The sequence below is a fragment of the Mauremys mutica genome, chromosome 12, assembly GCF_020497125.1.
Source record: "Mauremys mutica isolate MM-2020 ecotype Southern chromosome 12, ASM2049712v1, whole genome shotgun sequence".
Lineage (NCBI taxonomy): Eukaryota > Metazoa > Chordata > Testudines > Geoemydidae > Mauremys > Mauremys mutica.
In genome coordinates, this window is record NC_059083.1 from 43,129,417 (window position 1) to 43,151,849 (window position 22,433).

The 22,433-nt window shown below is 56.3% G+C and overlaps 1 protein-coding gene across 1 annotated transcript; it reads right to left on the minus strand.

Moving 5' to 3' along the window:
- Nucleotides 1-1,093: 1,093 nt before the first annotated feature.
- On the minus strand, nucleotides 1,094-16,968 carry LOC123345968 (E3 ubiquitin-protein ligase TRIM39-like). The gene is made up of 6 exons (XM_044983107.1): nucleotides 16,409-16,968; nucleotides 14,664-14,759; nucleotides 10,886-11,116; nucleotides 10,336-10,358; nucleotides 10,133-10,236; nucleotides 1,094-1,783 (listed from the first exon to the last, which is right to left on the minus strand). The coding sequence occupies exons 1-6, from the start codon at nucleotides 16,823-16,825 to the stop codon at nucleotides 1,224-1,226; spliced, it is 1,431 nt and encodes a 476-aa protein (XP_044839042.1). The 5' UTR covers nucleotides 16,826-16,968; the 3' UTR covers nucleotides 1,094-1,223.
- Between the last annotated feature and the right edge of the window lie 5,465 nt (nucleotides 16,969-22,433).

Below are 22,433 nucleotides of genomic sequence, written 5' to 3' on the forward strand. Positions count from 1 at the left end.
CCTTTCGAGTGATTTATGTCTGAGAAGGAAGGTTTGCCAAAAAGCTTCACCAAATTTTATGTTATGTGTCATTAAGTGCCGGCGTCTTTAATACAGTTAAGTTAATGTGTGATGATTGAGTAAAGGAATACAACCCCTTCTCTATTTGTTTATCAAACTACATTTGTTGTGTGCTTATAACCAAGAACATGAAGAGCCTGGCAGTACACCAAAATCAACAGTGGACAATGACAGTACATTGTCTGCAAATAATATGTCTAAAGAAAAATAAACTAAAAACTGGAGATTGTAGAAGAGATTTCCATCAATAGGAAGAGAGCATATGAGGTTGGGGACCATGTTTTGTTAATTGATGTAAGAAAAAGAAAGGAAGGGTCATATCTTGATTACCAATTAGATGTAGATAGAAAGTTAAAAATCACATGAATTAATGCTGACAGAGGTTCAAAGATTATTTGAGAATTTTGTGTGAGTTAACTTAAATATATTGCTTAATTAATTCTATCATTTTTTCAACTATTAATTTTCAAAGATGAAGAGCAGGAGGTGGGTGTATGTGCCCTGCCTGCCAGAGAGAACCAGTCAAGACAATAAGGGTGGGGGGGAGAGGGAGAGACCAGCTGCACATGTGTGTAGTTGTGATGTTTATGACACATGTACATTGTAACTGAACAACCCAGTCTTACAATTTAATGTTTATTTTGTTAAGATAAATATTTTGGATTTCTTGAAATCCCACAATTGAAATACAAATGACGTTATTTAGAGAAGTTAAACTTCACTATAGATTTGAGGCAAAGATAAAAAAAATGTAAATAATTACATTTCTACAAATATATTTAGATGCTTGTTTTCTGAAATACTGTTGAAATGTAAATTAAAATATTCTTGTATTTACACCTTGTTACAATAATATTTTCTAAATTAAAATTATCTTCTTTCTTTCATATTTTACACTGAGATTTCACAGGGGTAAAAAATTCTGACAGGAGTGAACGACCCCATCCACCCCCATCTGCTACCCCTGGGGCAGGGGACGGGAAAAGGTGGGGGCTGGGGGTTCCCAGGTGTCTGGTTTTCAACTGGAACCTCCAGTTGAAAAGGGAAACTGGCAGCGTCCGGTCAGCACAGAAAGACCAGTTGCTGCAGTAACTGGCCCCCACCTCTGGGGGGGGGAAGAGCAGCAGGGCTGGGAGGGGCCAGTCTGTGCCGTGGGGTCACGGTCAGGGACAGAGATTCCCTCCGGCCTGAGCTGGGACCGGGCAGATTATCAGGGGAGCCGCGTTTGTAACTCCAGGGTTGAGACCAGGATAGAAATAAGGACGAAGCTTCCCGGAGAAGGTGTCAGTGAAAGTGAAGAGATGGGACCTGTCAGTCACATTGTAAAACGAGACCTCGCCCACCTCATAGTCCAGGAAAATCCCCACCTGGCTGGGCCTGACGCTCACGGGGAGGGGGGCCGGGGGGGAGGTGTTGACCTTATATTCCCCTTCCTCCAGCCACACGACCCAGTATCCATTCCCAGGTGTGGCTGTGACCTTCCCCTTCCTGCTCACAGATTCCCTACAAACCCCCAGAGCCCAGCCTGTCTTGTCTCCCACCTCCATCTCCCAGTAACACCTCCCGCCCACGAACCCCTCAGCGCCCAGGACACAGACACAACCATCAAATCTCTCAGGGTTGTTGGGCAGATCCTGGCGTTTGTCTCCGAGTCTCACACGTTTCCGATCCTCAGACAGGACGAGGTTGGGATTTGCCGTGTCTGGATCCAGAGTCACGTCCACTGGGGAGAGAGTCACAGAGTCAGGGCCGGGGGCAGGGGCTGGTCACTGGGATCAAAGGGAAATTAACCTGCGTCCCCGTTAATCACTGGGGCGGGGGGGAGGGGTTGTTGCCTGAGGGGAGTCAGGGCCTCTCTGCCTGTGAGGAGACAATGAGGGGGAAGGGCAGGAGGAGCAGGGGAGGGGTGGGAAGGTGTCAGGGGAGGCGGGGGAGGGGAGGTGACAGACTGATGCTGGGAGAGGAAAGGGGAGGGGGAGGTGACAGGAGCAGAGAGGGGGAGGGAGGGACATAGGGGTGGGGAGGCACAAGGGCTAAGGGGTGATAAGGGAAGGAAGGGGCACCAGGAGGACAGGGGTGTGAAGGGAAGGGCAGGTTCCAGGGGGCTGCAGGGGGTGAGGGAGGGGTGGGCACCAGGGCAGAAGAAGGGGATGGACCCCAGGAGGCAGCAGAGAGCAAGGGAAGGGGCAGGCACCAGGGGGCAGAGGGGCGTGAGGGAATGGGGGGGCGCCAATGGGGCAGGGGAAATCAAGGGCAGGGTGAGCTGCCAGGGGGTGAGATGATGAGGAGTGGGGAGGTGGAACCATGGGGGGGGGGAGCGAATGAACAGGCATTAGTGCCAAAGGGGCAGAATGGGGGGTTAGGGAGCAAGTGAGCAGAAGGGGGGCAGAGAGAGGGGTGTGGAGAAGGGCAGGCCATAGTGGGGCAGAGGCGTGTGCAGGGAGATGTGGGCACCAGGGTGGCAGAGGGAGGATGAAGGGAGGGTGGGGCCCAGAGGTTAGGAGAGGGGGAGGGGAGGGGTGGGGCAGTGCTGAGGTGAGGGGAAGGGCTGAGACCAGGGGTCCCAAAGGGGGGCGAGGGAAGGGACTTGCACCAGGCAGGCAGAGGGGGCAAAGGAAACAGCAGGCACCAGGGAGGCAGATGGGGCCAGGGTAGAGCTGGGACTTGGGGCAGAGGAGGAGCTGGCACCAGGGGACTGGAGGGGTGGTGAGGGGTGCAGGTGTCATGGAGCCAGAGGGGGAGGGGAGGGTCAGTGGTGAGAAATAAAGAGAAGGTGGCATGGGGGATGGTGGCAGAGGGGCGAGAGGAGAGCAGGGTCAGTGGGGCAGAGGATGGGGAGGGGCTGGGCACCAGGAAGTTAGGGGATAAGGGGAGGGTCAGGTGTTGGGGGGCAGGAGGAGGGAAGGGGCAGCAGGAGGGTGCGTGGGGAAGGGGAAGGGCAGGTGCCAGGGCATTGAGGGGGCTGAGCAGAAGGGCAGGCACAGGGAGGGCAGAGGAGGAGAGGGACAAGCACCAGGGGGCAGAGAGGGGTGAGAGGTAGGGCAGGTGGGTCGAGGGAGGTGCTAGGAGAGGGGATTGGGGAGAGGCAGGTGCCAGGGGTCAGAGTGGGGCTAGAGGAGGGGTGGGCACAGGGGGGTGAGGGAAGGGGCGGGTGCCAGGGGTCAGAGAGGGTGGGGACAGGGGCAGGAGTCAGGAGGGCTGAGGGGAGTAAGAAGGGCGAAAGCCAGGACAGCAGAGGAGGGTGAGGGGTGGCCATCAGCGGGTGGGGACAGTGATGGCAGTGGTAGGCACTAGGGAAGCAGATTGGGGTGAGGGGTGGGGTGGGAGACATGGCACAGAGGAGGGAAAGGGGAGAGGTGGATGCCAGGACATAGCGGGGGTGTGAAGTGATGGGTGGGCTCCAGGGTGCAGAGGATGTTTGGGGAGAGGGGCAGATGCCAGGATGGCAGGGGGAGAAGGGATGGGCTGCTCCAACGGGGCAGAGATGGGTGGAGGGCAGGGGCATGAGCCAGGGAGGCAAAGTGGGAGTAGAGGGGCAGGGGCCCAGGGGAGCAGAAAGGGAGTGAGAAGAGCGGGAGGGATGGTGGTGAGGGGTCAGAATAGACGCAGGGTCCAGGGTCCCTCACAGGGGTGAGGGAAGGGTAAGGGAGGGGCGGGTGCCAGAGAGGGGTGAGGCAGAGGCAGGCCCCAGAGAATCTCTGTTGCTTTCGGGCCATGTGTGGTTGGTTTCTCGCTCAGAGCAGGTCGGTGCTGTCCCCACACACACTGGGGGTGCAGCCCTGTCCCAGGGGGAGCAGCTGGGACTCTCCATGCCGGCAGGCCCCACAGGCCCCACCTTCCATCTGGGAAAACCCCACAGCCAGCCCCTCCCCTCGCCAGGCCCAGCCCCACCCCCACGGGGGCAGTTGTCTGGATTGGGCTCACTTGGGGGGCATTACAGTGGAAGATTCGGGGGGGGGGTATAAATGTGCACTAATGGGCTGTTGCTAATGAGGCCAGGGCAGTGGGGAGGGGAGGGGCATTTCCCCACTTACTGCCCCCTCCATCTGGAGAAACTGCACCGGGGACCAGTCCCAGTTCACACCTGCACAGCGCGTCTGCACTAGAGGTTTGCACCGGTGCAGCTACATCAGTGCAAGGAAACCCCGGCAGACATGGCTGAGACACTGCTGGGCCAGGGGCCGTAACCCCTCCCCTCACTGGGGTTATGGATCAATAATTACAGGGTCACTGGAGCAGGGGAGCTGGACTCTGGGCATCCAGGTGGGGGCCCGACCCACAGGGCTGCAGAGTCATTCTCACCCCCACGCTCTGGCCCAGTGCCCATGGCAGTGTTTAGACACAGGGGGACGTCATCAGACACCTGGAGCCCAGTGGTTCAAGCCCTCATGGCATCACACGGGGGGACTGAACCTGGGGCTCCCAGCTGAGGGCCCAGCCACTGGGCTAAAGGCTACAAGGGAAGAGGCAGCACCTTTTTCTGTTCATTGAAACCAGTCAGCAAACCCGACATGGATTCACGAATAGTTTCTCTTGACCCAAAATATAATTTTGAAGCAAATAAACTATTTCTCCAAAACATTTCACCCAGCGCCACTGCAAACCTGTCTGAGCAACTTAGGAGCCCCAATACCAGTGACCTGCAGTGAGAGACTGTCAACATCCCCAGAAACGCAGTTACAGGCAGGCCAGGCTCAGGACATCAGCGATGAAACACTCCAGAGCTGCTGTTTAATTTGCCCTTTGCAGACAAATGCCCCCTGGGCCCCTGATCTCACCCCCACAAATCAGGCTGAAAATGGAGACTCGGCTCCAGCCTGAACTCTCTGCCCAGAGCCATTTGTCCCATGGATGATGCTAGTGGCACAGACCCTCTGCAGCTGCACCTGGGCATCTCCCAGAGCGGATAACAGTCACAGAGACCATCTCAGAGACCCAGGGGCTCAGGTGTCTCCATCTAACGACTGTGCCAGCCACCTCCCCACCCACCGCCCCCCCCCCGCTCCCATTAACCAGCCCTGGGTCAGACATGCTGGGAACTTTCACACTCAGACTCTGGAGACACTTTGGGTCCTTCTACACAGCCTGCAGCAGCGAGTCTTGTAACGGGGTGGACAGATTCAGGCTTGCGGGGCTCCCTCTTGGGAATTAAAAATAGCCGCATAGATTTTCAGGTTCTGGTTGGAGCTCAGGCTCTGAAGTCCAGGGTGGAGCCAGGTCTGCCCCTCACAGTGCAAGAGGGGACATTGTCTGTGTCCACATCCCCTTCACCCCCTTCCTGGGACGGGGAACAGCAGCCCCAGGGCCCCTCCCTTCACCCCCAGGGCAGGGGAGTGAGAGCCCTCGGCCTCCTGGGCAGTGGGGCCTCCCAGCACAGGTTCCTGGGTGAGCGTGAAAGTGTCTCCACACAGAGAGCTCTGGGCACCCGGCAAATACACAGATGCGCCCGTGGATCAGGATCCAGGATGGTGCTCTCCCCAGGAGTGATGGAAGCTCCCTCAGAGTAGAGGGGTCACCCACTCGTGCCAACCCTTCTCCCTGAGCTCCTGTCCCCGCACCCCTGAACCCTCGCTCTCACACTGCCCCTTCTTTCTGAGCCCCTGCCTTCACACCACCTCTTCCCCAACACCCTGACCCCCTGGGCTCTCCTCTTGGCCCCCTCCCCCAGTGTCGCTCACTCTTACAGCTGGTAAAAAATGGGAGGGAACAGCCCTCCCATTGGTAAAAGTGATGGGGCCATGGCCCCCTGGCCCCTCTCTTCCAGTGCCCCTTACTCACTCCCCAACTCCAGTAGGAGAGGACCCTTGGGACAGTGTCAGTGAGTTCGGTGCTGGGGATACAAAGGCTTTGGCTACACTTGAAGTGCGAGTGTGGTCAGAGCGCCAGCGCTGTCCGTACTCCACCTCCCTATGGGGATTAGGGTACAGCGCTGGGAGCCGCGCTCCCAGCGCTGAGGCTTTGACCACACTGGCGCTTTGCAGCACTGCAATTTGCAGCGCTGGAGAGGGTGTTTTTTCACACCCTGCTGCAGCGCTGCAAATCTGCAAGTGTAGCCAAAGCCAAATTGGGTTTTACACCCCGGGTGCTGGAGCTCTGTGTATCGAGGGTATCAGGAAACAGAGGCCGTGTCAGACCCCCACTGTCCTGCCAACATGGCTCAGCCCTGACATCTGCCGGAGCCTCTCCCTGGGGAGGAATCATCCCTGTAGCCCGTTCAGGCCTTGGCCTCCCTGCGGAGATGGCTGGTGAGCCTGTCGTTAAAGTGAGTTATGATGTGAGCTCCTGTCCACTGGGAACTGGACTCTGAGCCTGGCAGTCCCAGCCATTCAGTGCGATACCAGCGATGCTCAGGCTTGGAGACACAGCCAGTGCCCCAGCGGGCAGGGCGAGGGCCTGTCCATGGAGAAACGGGCACAATCTGCAGCAAGGGAGGTTGAGGCTGGAGATGAGGAAACACTTTCTAATTCCCAGGGCAGTGAAGCTCTGGACCCGGCTCCAAGGGAGGTTGTGGGATCCCCGTCACTGGAGGTTTGTAAGAACAGGTTTGGCAAATCCCGACCAGGGATGGTCTAGTCCCTGACCTAGCGTGGGGGGCTGGACTAGGTGACCTCTCGAGGGCCCTTAGAGCCCTGCATTGCTCTGGTTCTAGGTTACAGCAGTTCCTGGGGCTGGGCCCTGGGGGCTCTAAGCCTGGTGAGTGGCACGTGACAGAGTTAACACTGTTAGTGACCATGGCAGCTGGCAGCTCAGCGTCCCTGCCAGGGGCCTGGGCTGGCATGTGGCTGCCTGTACCCGGCTCAGCAGGGTGTTACTGGGCCATGTGGACAGGACCTAGGGTTGGCACCTGTCCATAGGGTACCAGGCGTCTGTTTTTTTATTGGAACGCCTGGTCGAAAAGGGACACTGGCGCCTCCGGTTGGCACCACCAACTGGGACATTAAAAGTCTGGTCAGTGGCGCAGCGGGGGCCTGAGGCTAAGGCAGGCTCCCTGCCTCCCTAGGTCCATGCAGCTCCTGGAAGTGGCCACCAATTTACTTCCCTGGAGTTTGAAACTTTTCTAGCAGAACATAACCAAGTGTCAGCCATAGTCAAGCCTCCCTTTGAATACAGGTTGGCTCTGGGGGTGGGGGGAAATGTATCACAAGGGCTGGTCCTTTTAAGGGACTCAGGGACCAGGTGACCTGTGACAGGCCCCTGTAAGGGAGAATGAGACAACACAGACCAACCTGGAAGTAATTAAATCCCTAGGTGGCTAGTCGGCAGCGAAACAGCTAATGAGGCTGATAAAGGGTAACCAGGGCTCAGCTGAAGGGATCCCAGGGACAGGAAGCTGCTGAGGAGAGGAGCTCCCAGGAGAGCTCACCAGAGCAAGGAGCCTGGAAGGGGTCCCCTAGAGCAGTGCTCCCCAAACTGTGGATTGTGCCCCCCTCACGGGTGTGGAAGAATATTTGGGGGGCCTGACAGGGCCTGGACCAGCCGCCACGGGTGGCGGGAAGGGAACGTCACCCAGACCTGCTCTGCCTCCGGCCCCACCCTCAGCCCCAGCTGCATCTCCGGCCCCGACTTCAGCCACCCACTCCCGGCCCTGCTGCAGGCTGAGAACCCAGCTGCAGTCCCAGCCCCAAACATGGTTCAGCCCCCGGCCGAAGCCCCCTGCTCCCGGCCCAAACTGCGGGTCCACTCCCAGCCATGGCCCCCAGCTTCTGGCCCCAACTGGAGCCCCGTTCCTGGCCCAGTTCCTGACAGCAGCTCCCAGGGTGGGGGCGCAAACCAGGTAAGGAAGGACATGACCAAAAACGTTTGGCGACCACTGTCCTAGGCAGAGGAGCTCCCCTAAGGGGGAGGAGCTGCCAGAGATGACAATGACAACAGCAGCTGGAGCAGGACAGAACCCTGGAGAGCTGCCCCCGGCTGGAGAAACTGGATGCAGAGAATAAAGGCACAGTCTGAAATGACCCAGCTCCAGAAGGGAGGGCTGGAGTCATCTGATTCCACGATGGAAACTAATCCAAGCCCAGCTCCGGGAAGGACTGAGGGCTCCTGACTTGAGGACAGTGAGGAGCAGCAGTGAGAGCTGGAGGCTGGAGCAGAGTGAGGGAAAAGATTTTATTTCGGGGTTTACTTGGACTCAGAGCGGACCCTAGGAGGGGACTTTTCTCTCAGATTTTTTGGACTGTGAGGTGTAATTTAAGGAGTGCTGAAGAGGATAAATTGAGGCAAGATGCTTGCCAAGATACCAGCCTCAGCCATTTCAGGGTATCAATAACAACACTCATTGCCCAGCCCCTAAGATCTGCATGACAGCGCGGGGCCTTCCCTATTGCACACTGGGACCCTGGGGCTCAGGGAGCCCTGGTTACTCTGACACACACATTCCCCCAGTGACTCCCCTGAGCTGCTGGACCCGGGTCCCTGGGGTCAGAGCACAGGCAGTCGAGTGGCACTGACCGGCCGGGGCTGCTGGGGTGGGGGGAAGGAAAGGGTTAATCCCAGCATGGTGGCACTTTGCTGCCCAGCCCTGGCTGGTCTCTGCCCTCTGGGAGCAGCTCAGGGCGTGTGTCTCTGAGCAGGTCCCTGCCCAGCCACCCGCCATTTGCCCCAGACACAGAGAACCCAGGTGCCGAGGGAAGGAGCAGCCCCAGCAGCCGCATTGGCCCTGGCACGGGCTGAGCCTGCGAGCACAGCAGCAGAGGCAGCGGCAGAGAGAGGGGCTCAGCCACTGAGAGCAGCAGCGTCCCCTCCCGCAGGGGAGGGGTCAGCGCTGGGACAACAGGCCGGGCTGGGTCAGGGGCTGGGAGCTCTGGCAGCGAGCGCGGTGCCAGCACCAACAGCCCTGCTGGAGACCCTGGGCCTGGCCAGCCTGGAGCAGCCAGCGAGTGACTCAGGGCCTGGGACCCTGCCCAGGAAGGGGCTTCTGGGGGGCTGACAGGAGGCTCCCCAGGGGCTGGTGATCCCGTAGAACGAGGCACTGAGCTGACTGGCTCAGGATCCCGACAGGCTCAGGGGCCAGGGGTGTGGAATGGCCCAGAGCCCAGCCGGGTTCAGGGCCCAGTGGGCACAGGCTGTGCTGGGCTGGGGGCAGTGAATGGGGAGGGGAGCAGGGATGTGCTGGCTCCAGCCAGTCACAGAGAGGAAGCTGCTTCCCCCACAGCCTGGGGTTCCTGCTCCCCAGAGCCCTGAGATCCTGCCCCTGCAGCCAGCACCGACTGCGCAGCCTCCATCGGCCGGGACAGACACACCCAGCTTGGCCCCTTCGACTGCCCCTGCTGGGGGTGGGTGGGAGGAGAGGAGCGGGGGGGCGGGGTAGGAGGAATGAGCCAGTTCAACAATCACAGACCGAGCTCACTGAACCTTCCCACCCCCCTCTCCTCTGCCTTAGCTGCTTCTCTGTCTCTCCTCGCTGTCAGGTTTCTGCCTTTGCCCCCGGTCTCCGTGCTGGGGTTGTGGGAGGGGTTTGGACAGGGGCAGCTCATGCTCAGCCGTTGTGACAGGGTCAAACACTTGTGAGTGAGTCTCACTCACTAAGCAGCAAACCTCTGACCCAACCTCACACTGGACTGTGCTCAGAGCAGACGAGGGGCCCGTAGGATTCAGCTTGTTACCCAGTAACACACGGCCCAGCTCAGACCACAGCAGCCAGACTGGCCCCTCCTCCAGCTCAGAAAGCTCGGCCAGCCTTGGCTAATGGGGTCTGGGGCAGTGCTGAGCGGTGGCCACACAATGCAGCCCCCATATATCCCAGGAGAGGCACAGACACGTCATACGTTACCCATCTGTGCAGCTCCCAGCATGATGGGCCCAGTCCAGGCCTCACAGCACCTGGCTCAGGGACACCCAGTAACTCAGCCATGGAGGGGTCAGGATGTCAGAGTGACGGGGCCTGGTCAGACACCTGGGCAAGTACCAGCAGGTGGCTGTAAGTAGCAGGCAAACTGCCCACCACTGAGTGCATCAGCCTCCAGCTATCACAGCTCCAAGCCTGTCAGCTGGGTGCAAGCGTGTCCTGGGGTCCCAGGCTCTGTCCAGATCCCCAGGCACAACACAGCTGAATGTCCCAGTAGAATCCACTCACCTCCGAATCTCTGCAGCGCTTCCCTCATGTGAAGGGAGATTTTATACACGTTCTTCAGGTCAGTAGAAACAGCTTCTGGTTCCTGGAGTTTCACATTCTCACTCCTATGAAGAAAAGGTCCCATCATCACTCAGCTGCTCTGTACATACAGCATCCCAGAACCACCACCAAGAACATAGGAGCAATGAACATAGGAAACACACCTGCTCAATGTGCTTTTCACATCCTGGAAGGAAAAAAAGAGAATCAATGTTCTGTATTAACACAATGTGCATAAAACTGTGTGAGTTTCACTCCGGATATCAAACTTTCATCTAGAAAATAGATCAACCCTCCCAGGCTTCACTGTTTTGTGGTAAAATCTCACACACCATTTTGCATTAACACTTGTTTCATTTATGTAGGTGAGACAGGAATTTAGCTAAAGGGTTCTCCCTTCTAGGGACCCAACCCATCAGTTTCTGTGTTTATCGCCTGTGTTGGGTCCAATGTTCTGGAGTCAGAGCAGGGATGGGTTCAGCTCAGTATCATTCTTGTATCATCCATTTCATCTCCCATGGCCTCACTAGGTCTCCATGAGGAGAATTCCCCTCTAACATGAACTGGGATATTTTGGAACTGATGGAGCCCTTAGCCGGATGTTCTGTTTGTCAGTAAACCACAGAACACATTTACTCTAATTGTTCAGATCCAGACCCAGGGATCTGAGTTATAATTCTGGATGGGTGGAGATGAATTTTGATGCTATCTCACCTTTAGCAGCTCGATAACTGGTTGCTGACACTTCTTCTCTAGCTCTGTGATCAGCTGCTGCAGAGAGGAGCTTTGCTGGGAGAGTTTGGTTACATTTTCCCTTAGTCTCTGCAGAGTCTCCCTCTCCTCCTCCTCCAGGCTCTGCAGAAGCAGCTGCTCCTCCTCTCTCAGCAGTGTGTGCAGTTTGTTAAATTCACCTGCAATCATCTTCCTCTTATTTTTCACTTTCCCCTTGAGACAGAAAAATAGGAAAGGCACAGAGAAAACATGAGCCAGATGTTGAGTTACACAGACTGGGCCTCTGACTATGAAGCAGGAGATATTAGATCAGTATCAGGTTTGTAAGGATATTTACTTTTTTGGGAAACGTACCATGAAGGGTTTGTTTTAGTTCAGAGTTAATACGGCCAGTTCCATAGAGGGGTTGTCTAGGGTGCTTTGTAAAGCCACAGCGTTATTGCAGGTGGCATGGGATGGACACAGTGGAGTGGGGAGAAATCGAGGGAACAGGAGAGATTTACAGGGGGCTGAATTGGGCGTCCATGGAGGGATTTGGGTGCCCAGTGCTGGGCACTCAGACACCCAGGGGAGCCGTCACAGCAGGATGTGGGCGATGCTCCTTCCTTGACAACCTGCTCCCGGGGCTGCAAAGTTCAGGACTAGGGCTGGTGCTAATAGTCCTTTGGGTGCCATCCAGGGGCTCACATGGGTGTTGGGCGCCCAGGCTATTGTCAGGGCTGGCTATGGCCTCACCCAGCCTGGCCGAGTGCCCCATGCCCATGTGCCCAGTGCCCCTGGGATCACAGCCTTTAGGGAGCCCTCTAGGCTCACAGAGCAGAGGGTTGGCTGATGCCAGCTCTGTCCCCACCTGCTCTCTGAAGGGAGCCGTGGGAACGATGCTGAGCCGGTGCTGATCCTGGCTGGGGGAGGGGCTGGCTGCTCTGCACTGGCCTCTCTAGCTCCCCTGCAGCTCAGCCCAGAGATGCTGGGTGACCCTGGGGGGAGCCAACCCCCAGTGTGACTCGGGCTGCAGTGATGTTGGGGAAAGTCCCTCTCACTCTCCCAGAGATGCCAACATGGCCGGTGGTTTCAGCAGCTTCCCCCGCCCCTGTCCCCTGCCCCAGAGCCCTCCCCCCCGAAACCCCAGTACGTGAGCCCCTGCCCTTCCCCCCACCAGTCTGTGCCCTGCGCTGACACCCTCCCTTCCCTGTGCAGGGCTCTGACCCATCTGTCTGTCCGGATCCCTGTGTGGTGGGGGAGGGGCTGTGCTCAGTGGCTGTGTCTGAAGAGGCAGCTGCTTGAGCGCTGTAACTTCCACCTCCTGCCTCTGCCACGGCTGACCCGAGTCCCCAGCGCAGCCTCCAGCACCCCTGGGCCCCTCTGCCAATGGGCTTTGGACACCGATCCATCCCCCACCCCACCCCCACCCCACCCCTGGGAGCGCTGCAGCCACAGGGCACTCAGACAACTCGGGTACGGCCCTGACAAGCCCAGCTCCCTCAGGAGCCTCTGCTGGCACCCGCCCCAGGCTTTGTGCATGTGGCCTGGACCCTGCAAAGGGCCGTGGGCCTGCAGCTTCCTTCCCCTCCTGCCCCTGGGCGCTGTTGAGCTACAGCTAATTCGAGTGGCGCAGCGTTATCATATCCCTAAGATCTGCCCGCATCAGACACGGCCAGCGCATCTGTCATGGGGGCCTGTCACCTCCCAGCCCTGCTCCCGCCCATGGGGATACCCACCACCTGGCTCAGCCCCTCTCAGTGGGTGACTGGCCCGCCCCTGTGGGGCCTCGTCTCTCCATTGCTGGGGCTGCAGTTACTCTGCCGAGTGACGCTGATCATGGGGCCGTGACCTCTGGTGATGTAGGACGTTACTCGCTCTCACTGGGCAATAATCAACGGTTTCAGAACCACCCCAGTGACTGTCCCAAGGTGCAGCCACCTCCATGGCGCCAGCTGGGCACTTTGTGGGCCACATTCAAACCCGGGTGTTAATGGTTGTGCACCTAAATCCCTATTGTCTGAGGAACTGAGCAGCAGCTACTTCCGGTGCAGCAGTGGGAGCTGCTGCGGTTCTGTCCTCTGGAAACCAGCCCACTTCCACTGGGCTCTAAATACGGCTTCAGAAGCAGAACCAGAGGCACCCAGCTCTGAGCATTTCTGCTCTTGTAAATGGCCATTTTTATCTGACTAGTGGGGCACCTACTTCTCCTCTCATCCCTGCTGCTGGCGTCTTCCTCACACCCCCACCCCCAAACTCCCTGCAGGGATTTCACTGTAAGAGGCAGCTGAATCTGAACAGACTTTTTTTCCCATGGGTTCATCACCTGGCTACAGACAAGCACAGGTAAAGCCATAGTGACAGCAGCAGGTGACTGGGATGAAGTGGCCACGTGATGGCAACAGAGGCTGTGAAGTGGCCGAGCGGCACCTGGCTTGACACTGACCTGCCCCTGGCTCTGCTCACTCAGGGGGTGTCCCCACTGCAATGAAGGTGACACAGCACCGTGTGTAGACACACCCAGGGTAGCTCTGATCTGGCTAGCTCGGGTACTCGTAGCTATGAAGCCGCAGGAGCAGCACAGGCTGTACACGCCCATCCAGACCCCTGGGTGTTACTCAGTGACTAGCCTGCAGCTGGCTGTTGGGGCCATGTAGATGCACCCTGGAGGCAGATTTTCCACAGAGCTCCACACCCGCAACTGGGTTTGATGTTCAGAAGAGCTCAGCTCCCAGCATGGCCCCAGCCCAGCCAGCTGAGTGACTCTGAACCTCACCCATGGGGGGCAAATCATCCTCCCCGCTCCAGTGTCTGGCCCAGGCACTGGGCAGATTCACTGCAGGGATGGTGGGCGCAGAGCGAGAAGGAACAATCTGTTTCCTCCAGGCTGCAGAGAAGCTGCGGAGCTTTGTCATGGAGGCCACTGAAAACTGATGTCTGTAGCAGCCGACACACCCTCCCCATCTGCAGGAGGGAAACAGGACCCATGGAATAGTGAAAACACTGCACCCAATATTGAGAATTTGCCCCTATCAGAGATCTCAGGGGTGGGTCTGCACCACTGTACAGGGGCCAGGAACTGCCCCTCCTCCGCCTACAGGAGCTGCTGCGCTGAGATCCCCACCAGAGACATAGCCTGGTGCTGCCAGCACCCTGGATGGCAGGTACCATAGGCCTGGGGAGGCTGAGTTTCCCCAAACAGGATGCAGCGCCCCTCCCTTTGGGGGCAGGCTGCAGACCTGCTGCCTTTGGAGTGCTGCCTGCGCTCCGCCCGGAGCCCTTGTTCCAGCTCTTCCCCCGAAGCCCACAGCACCCGCCACTTGCTGCCCATCAGCTGTGGGGGGGCCCTCCCCCATCAGTCACCCTTAAGACAGAAGGGGGAGAAAGGAGCAAGCGGCAGGCGAGGGGGCTTTGGGGGAGGGGAGAGGAGTGAGCTGCAACACTGAACGGTGAGCGGGGAGCCTCTGGGGAGGGGTCTGAGTGGGAGCCGGGCATGGGGCAGAGCAAGAGGGGAGCGTGGGCGGGGCCTCGGGGAGAGGAGGCCAAATGGGGGTGGAGCAGTGGGCAGGGTGATGATCCGAGCGCAGGGGAGGATCCGGTACTCACGCCCGGCCTCCCCAAGTGCTGGAGGCATGCGCTGCCCATGGCCGGCACCAAGCGTGTGCAACGGAGCAAACAACCAGAGCAGGTTCATAACCTCATCCTGGAGCTTTACAGCCCCGTCACTCCTGGGAACGCTGCAGGGGGAAGGGCTCAGGGAGGAATAAACCTGGACACTCACCTGCCACTCTGTGGTTTTCTTCTCCTCTTTAGACGTCACAGCCAGGGCCTCTTCCAGCTCCTTCCTCAGAGAGCCCAGGGCTCCCTGGAGTTTCACCTGCAGGGACATAGTGTGTGATAAACAGCCATTAGTCTGCCTGTCCGATGGGTGGACAGCACTGTCCATATTGGCATTTCATACACAAGCAGTAAATACCCTGGAAGGAGGCAGCAGACTGGGCTCTGCAGGCCTTAAAGGCCTCATGGGCGCAGAGATGCCAGTCTCAGAGCAGGGGCTCTGCTCCCTGCAGACACTCAGGACTTCTCAGAGCCTGTGTCTGAGCTAAAGCTGCACATCACTGAGCACAGGCCAGAGGGGAAACAGCTGAGAAGGTTCTGAACGATCCCTCCTGCCGGTGCCAGTGAAGAGGTTGGGGCAGCACCTCGCTGCTCTGTACCCAGACCCAGGCCAGGAACAAGACCCCACTGTGCTCCCGTCTGTCCAGGCTCCCATGTGGCCTCCCCCAGGCAGCAGCCGAGCACCTGAGCCAGCGCAGTCCCATTAACTGCACAGGGTGAAGCTGTGATGTGGCTGGAGGTCAGTGAGGAACCGGGAACACTCGGTCTGGGGGAATGTGCCACCCATAATTATAACTGCTCCAGAGCTGTAATAACCCAGGGCTCTCTTCCCCTTTGACAGAGTGTGAGTCATTCACACAGCACAGCAACGTGCTCCTGCCCTATCAGCCCTGCTCTGTGCAACACCCCTGGCAGCCCCCCGGAGCCGCCTGCTGAGATCTCCCCGTTTCACTTTTTCTCTTTTCTCTGAGCCCTCGAGTTCTCTCCCCTTTCTCTGCCCAAGGCCCAGGCTGCTGCTGTGAGCTCCTGGGGAGCTGTTCGGTGACACCCCTGCGGTGCTGCTGCAGGGAAGCAGTGAGCGATGGAGCCAGCAGGGGCTAGTGAGAGACAGGAGGCGGAAAAGCAGCCTTTGCATCCAGCAAAACAGCTTCATGGATGAGCCAGGATCAGAATGGGGGAGGGGCAAAGGTAGCTGAATTCTTTGAAGCTCCACCCACAAAATAAGCTCCCCCCATGTGAATCTCCAAAAGGAGACACATGATCTGTTCAAATGATACATTGTTCAAAACAGGATGGAGTTGCTGATTGGCTCCAAGGGGGTCCTGGGGACGGACTCCCCTCATGGGGCTAGAATTTACCCCTGGGCACCGCTGGGCTCCCTGGGCCTGGTCTTCCTTTACTGGGGGGGAATAAGAGGTGGCATCTCCCAAACATCACCCGCTTGTGGCACTGGAAGGAGGCGTCACTGGCAATAAATGGTGCCGAGCTGTAATTCTCCCTCTCCGCTCTCACAGGGGGAACGAAATAATTAACAGTGTTGATATTTAAATGATCAGTTCTCCAGTCTGAAGGTAACACACTCACCTAGACTGGCCTGCAGCTCGTGTGATTTAAACCTCACTGATTGTTAACACCGGCCGTGGTGTAAAAAGTCCCCTTATTTCAGCAGTGGAAGCTGAGTGTGAAAAACATTCAGAATCTCAGAGAAAAGTTTCCCACAGCAGGTATCTTTCAAGACTTGATATTCTGATTCTGTTGCTATCACAAAATGAGTGATCTGACAGTGTGGCATCTCCCCTACAATGAAGGCTTTACAGAGCTGAATGATGCATCACACCTGTGACAGGCAACTTTCAGTGAAATCAGCCTGTAATTAAACTTACATTAAACTTGACAGCAATTCCCTACCTCGTACTCCTGGGCAGCTTCCTCTATGGGAACCACCGTGTGAGCGCGGTGAGCCCGGGATCTGTCGCACACCACACAGATGGGGGTTTGATCCTCTTCACAGAACAGTTTCAGAGTCTCCTGGTGTTTCCTGCACACCCTCTCCTCCCCTGCTTCCTTTGCTGCCTGTAAACTCAACCGTTTGGCTATTTCTACAACATTTGCCAGCCGCCTGTTCGGCCTGAGGTTTCCCTGTTGCACAGTTTCTCTGCACTGAGGGCAGGAGATGTCTGTATTCGATCCCTCCCAGCACTGGGCGATGCAGGCTCGGCAGAAATGGTGCCCACAATCTATAATCACAGGGTCCTTAAAATACTCCAGACAGATGGGGCATGTAGCTTCCTCCTGGAGACTTTCCACGGGGTTTTCTGTGGCCATGGCTCCCTCTGGACAGTGTCACAGGGTTAGTTTCACTTTCCTGAGCTCAGAAATATGCCCCGCCTGCAGCAGTAGCAATTGGGTGTTTCCCTTCCTGGAACTGACTCAGGCTGTTTGCAGAGCTGGAGCCAGATCACCCGTAATGTTCCAGCCCTGGGGGCTTTGGTGAGAAATGTCCCAACAAAGCTCTGATCCTGCAATCAGCCCCCTCTGCTGGTGTGCGGGGGTCACTGGGGCTGCACATGGCCATCAGCTCCCCCTTGTTCTGATTAACTGACAGAACTGCGTGTCCAAGGAGTGATATTTAGGCTTGGCAGAATTCATTTGATTTAATATGTAATTTTGACAGATAAGATTAATATTAATTTGTAAGAATTTATCTATTTAAACTGTCACACTTTCAGTTGTTATCAATATTATTGTTCACAGTTGTGGGAAATTGGGGGGGTTCAGACAATATTTTAGTCAGACAATTATTTTATCACAGTAGACACAGATTCAAAAAGTTAAAAAGTGTAACTGTTAAAACACAAATTGTCAATATCTCATGTCAAAACATGCTAAGTAAATCTCCTTAAATTAAACTCTAATACAGGGGTCAGCAACCTTTCAGAAGTGGTGCGCTGAGTCTTCATTTATTCACTCTAATTTAAGGGTTTCGTGTGCCAGTAATACATTTTAATGTTTTTTAGAAGGTCTCTCTCTACAAGTCTATATATTATATAACTAAACTAGAGTTGTATTGTAAAATAAACAAGATTTTCAAAATATTTTAGAAGCTGCATTTAAAATTAAATTAAAATGTTGATCTTATGCCGCCGGCCCACTGCTGGTCTGGGGTTCTGTTCACCTAGGCCGGCAGTGGGCTGAGTGGGGCCTGCGGCCGGGACCCCAGCTGGGAAGGGTCTGGCAGCCAGAACCCCAGACCAGCAGCAGGCTGAGCGGCTCAGCCCACTGCCGCTCAGGGGTTCCATCCGCCAGCTCCTGCCAGCTGGCATCCCGGCTGCCAGACCCGCTCAGCCCGTTGCCGGTCTGAGGTCCCGGCCCTGCCCACATACAGTGGGTACCTACCTTCTCCCTGGTTCTGGCCCATTCTTTTCCTCTCTCTGCACTGAGCTGAGGGTGGGAGTGGACCGAGCACAAGGCTGGGGGTGAAGGGTCTGGCCAGGAGCTAGAATGAAGGAGGGGGCTCAGGGTTGGGGCAGGAGGTTTGGGTGTGGGGGCACTTACCTGGTCATCTCCCATTTGTTGTGAGGGGTGCAGGTGGGAATGTGAGTGGGGGTGCAGGAGCTCCCGTTTGGTGCTCAGGGTGGGGGTGGGGATGTGCAGGGTGCATGGGATGTGGGGGGGCTGGGGATGTGGGGGGTGCAAGAGTCAGAGCAGAGGGCTGGGGGCATGTGAGGGGGGTGCAGATGTCAGGATAGGGAAGCTGGGTATGTGTGGGGGTGCCAGAGTCAGGGCTGGGGTCATGGGAGGGAGTGAAGGAGTCAGAGGGCTGGGTGGTACACGGCTCAGGGCAGGGGCCTGGCGGGTGTGTGGGGTTGCAGGGCTCAGGGCAGAGGGCAGGGCTGAGGGCAGAGGGCTGAGTGACTGCCCTCCCCTCCAGAACCCCCAACCCCCTCCTCCGCTCCTTGTCCCAACTACCCCCTCCTGGGACCCCACCCCATCTAAGCCTCCCTGCCCCTTGTCCCCTGACTGCCCACCTAGGACCCTACCCCCTACCTGTCCCCTGACTGCCCCAACCCTTATCCATACCCCCGCACCCAGACAGAACCCTCTGGACTCCCATGCCCAATCCAACCACTCCCCGCCCCCTGACAGGACCCCCAGAACTCTGGACCCATACAACCTCCCCCGCTCCCTGCCTGCCCCAACCCCTCTCCACACCCCTGTCTCCTGACAGCCCCCCCCCGAACTCCTGACTCATCCAAGCGCCCCCAGCTCCTTGTCCCCTGACCACCTCCTCCAGAGACCCCCCACCCTCACTGCCCCCCAGGACCCTCCTTGATCCCTGTCCCCTGAATGCCCTGACCCCTATCCACCCCTCACCCACTAACAGACCCCGGGACTCCCATGCCCCATCCACCCCTCCTGCTTCCTAACTGCCCCCTCCAGAGACCCCCGCCCCAACTACCCCCCCGGGATCCCACCCCCTCATCCAACCCACCCTGCTCCCTGTCCCCTGACTGCCCCCACCCCTTATCCAACTCCCCCCCCCCCCAGCCCCGGACCCTTTACCTTGAGGCTCCCCGCTCATCCGGAGTTTTGTCGCTGCCGCGTGCGCGCAGCCCCGCCCTGCCTCTCAGAGCGCTGCGCGCGTGGCGAGAGGGCTCTGGATGAGCGGGGAGTGGTTTTCCCTCCCCTCAGAGCCAAACGCTGCCCCGCGGGAGCACAGAGCCCCGGCCCCCAGAGTGCTGCGCGCAGCGGCAGGGCTCCGGAGGAAGTGGGGGGAGGGGCCGGCCAGGAAGCGCGGACCCTGCAGCTGGCCGCGTCGGCAGGATTTTTAATGGCACACTGGAGTCCCGGCAGGCTCCAGCGTGTCATTAAAAATCGGCTCGCGTGCCATCTTTGGCACACGTGCCATCGGTTACCGACCCCTGCTCTAGTAAGTTCTCAAGCAGCATTTTTCTTACTGTAGATATTTGTAAATTTCAGTTCTTATCAATGGAAATGTTTTTTCATGGTTTGTGTGCGCAATGTGAAATCAACATTTGCTGACATCTACCGATAAAATCTAATCCTTTCAAGTCTAGGGATATTAAATTCACAGGCCAAAAACTTGCTTAAACTGGAATCAATTAAACTGGAAGGTTTCAAAGGCCTGATTCTGACATACGCTAAGGCAGCTCTGCCTCAGTGTAAAGGAGACGTAGTGTCAAAAGTGTTGCCAACACTGATTTTATAATGAATCTCATGAACATAAGAATGGCCAGACTGTGGACAATGTGGACTGTGGACTGTGGCTGTGGGCCCAAGCAGAAAATGAGCACAGCCCCCCTGGATTAAGGGTGAAGTAAAGGAATCACTCAGAATGCTCAGTTTTATATTTAGGTCCTTAGAGCCTTTGCTGGAGAAGCCAGGCCTGAAAACAAACTGATCACTGCCAAGGCAATATTGCCAGCACTATGTAAGCAAAAATCAAGAAGCTGCTGAAGAAAACATGAGGGCTTTTCTTCTAAAAAATTATATTCTGGACTGTTTGTTTGTTTGTGAGCAGTCAGGATTCGCTCTGGTCACGTACTCAACCTTTTCTACTCAGCCCCGAGAGCAAGAAACTTACTTTTGTTAAAGTGAGAGCTGAGATTGTCACGTAATCACAGGATTCCAAGAGCTGTGGCATTAAGAGAAACACCAGCTAGTGAAGGAGTCAGTGTGAAATTAGGAAATCATGCGACAACCCCAATGTGACGTTTTTGTGATTTAATGTGGACAGGAAAGAGCTGCATGTCTAACTATTGCAGGTCCTTACCTGGCCCCCATCCCTGCACTGTCTGAGCAACTCACAAACCTCCATGTGCTTAGACTCACCATACTGCTGTGCAGAGACACCTGTACCTGCCAGTAGTGTGGGAGCAGAGTCAGGGTAGTGCCTTCATCTGAGGTAACTGAGCATGCTCAGTCTGTGTGAGCATGCTCACTACAAGGCAAGCAGCAAGTTGGTGGGGGGAAGGCACATGGGTTCATCTGTCCTCCTCCTCCCCACACAATGGCTCTGGTGCTGTGTGATGTGGAAGGTTGTTACCCCCATTTAGAAGAGGGGTAAGTCAGGCCCAGACAAAATAAATGACTTACCTGACTTCACACAGAGCAAAACCTGGATCTGTGCAGGCTAACTTAGCACCTTAACTATGGGGCAAACCTTTCCCTCTGCAGCCAGAATCTGGGAGAAGAGGATGAGGAGACGGATGGACACGCACAGACACAGAGTTTGTCTGATAATCATCTCACTGACCCTCCCCACAGGCACTAGGCCAGTCTGTGCAGAGTCAGGTGATAATGGTGAGATCACCAGTCCCTGATGTGGTCTTCCAGGGGGCTCTGCTACCCCCTGATTGGCTTCCTTTGGTTGGCCCCTGGCATCTAATCAGGCCTAGAAGTCAGTGCCTTTGGGCTGTGTCTCTAGAGGCAGCCTGAGCCAGGGGTTTTACCCAGGCCCGTCCTTAGGATTTATGGGGCCCTACGCAATATTATTAAACTGGTGGTGCCCCTATGCCCGATGGCAGCCCGGGCTCGCAGCCCAGCGGGGAAGGGACGAGGTAGCAAAGGATAGTGAGATGCCCGGCCTGCCTCACAGTGGCAGAGAGTCACAGTTCCCTGCAGAGATCCCGAACCAGCCCCCTCACGCAGAATAAACTTGCAGACCCATTTTAAACCCTTCACCACAAAAGACAAAGCCCCTAGGATTCATCATTAACTATTTATTTCTCCTCCCTTGGCTCCCTACAGCCACCAGCCACCTTCTTTCCCTCTTCTCTCGCAGTCACAAAGACCCGAGGCACAGGAAGACCAGGGCCCTCCTCATTCCCCATTGATTTCCATGCTCAGCAGGGGCTGGCCCAGCTCAGAGACTCTCAGCCTGGGGAACAGTGTCCCACAAGGGAAGGGCTGGGAGCCCCATTGCTGGAACCTTGCCAAACACACTGGAACGGCTCTGGAGAAGCCCCTGCCCAGTCTGAGAGTGAGGGACTCTTGGGGGCTGTTTGCAAATGAAATCCCCCTTTGGAGATGTTCTCTCCCCCTCTTTCTGACTCTCTCCAGATAGACAGGGGAAGCCACCAAGAAACCCTAATGCCACTCACTTGCTCTAGGTGATAGTAGGATGGATGGCGGATGTTCAGGGTCAGCAGATGTCCCTCGCTCTCCTCCTCACTCTCCAAGCCCAAGGCAGGCTGGAGAGGGTGATGACCTGAGGAGTTACCCTGCCCAGCCAGCAGGCAGGGTGATGACACTAGAGCGATCGACTGGCTGTGAAAACAAGAGTCGATCTTATTGCCAGGGGACGGAGAAACTCGGCCAGCAGCAGGGGGTGCAAAACAAGAGCATCTCCTGTTTGTCACAGTGCATTGAACTGTCTCGTCGTACACAAAGAGGAGACACTGTGATCTAGAAAGTTAGATGAGATGCTTCAGTCTGAGCTAAGTAGTTGCAGCTCTTAACAATTTCAAAAGAATAAAAGACCAATAAAATAGAATATTATGTCATAATCTGATATGGCTCAATGTGATAGGACACCTCCTATTCTGCACTGCTACTAGTGACACTCTTCAATGGATCCCCATCATCCACCCATCATGAGGTACGTGGGAGAGGATTGTTATTCGTACTTGACAGAAGGAGAAACTAAGGCTGAGAAAGGAGCAGTGACTTGTCTTAGCTGATGCAGCCAGTCAGTAGCAGAGTTGCTCTCAAATGAGCTACAGACCAACAATTGTTCATAGTAATTATTCAGCAAGTATTTTAGAAGAATTGGAATGTTAGAGAGGATCATGAACTGCTCCCAGACAATGAATGGAGAGCAGCATCAACATGGGTCAAACATATCACTGGTTGTGACTTATTTGCTTGGTCATAAAAGAGAGCGACAAAGACCAGCGTTTCCTCCCTGTCA

Coding starts and splice junctions, on each gene's coding strand:
- LOC123345968 (XM_044983107.1), bottom strand. CDS start 16,825: ATGGCCACAGAAAACCCCGTGGAAAGTCTCCAGGAGGAAGCTACATGC. Junction 11,117..14,663: donor AGAAAACCACAGAGTGGCAG/GTGAGTGTCCAG, acceptor TTCTGTCTCAAG/GGGAAAGTGAAAAATAAGAG. Junction 10,359..10,885: donor CAGTTATCGAGCTGCTAAAG/GTGAGATAGCAT, acceptor TTTTCCTTCCAG/GATGTGAAAAGCACATTGAG.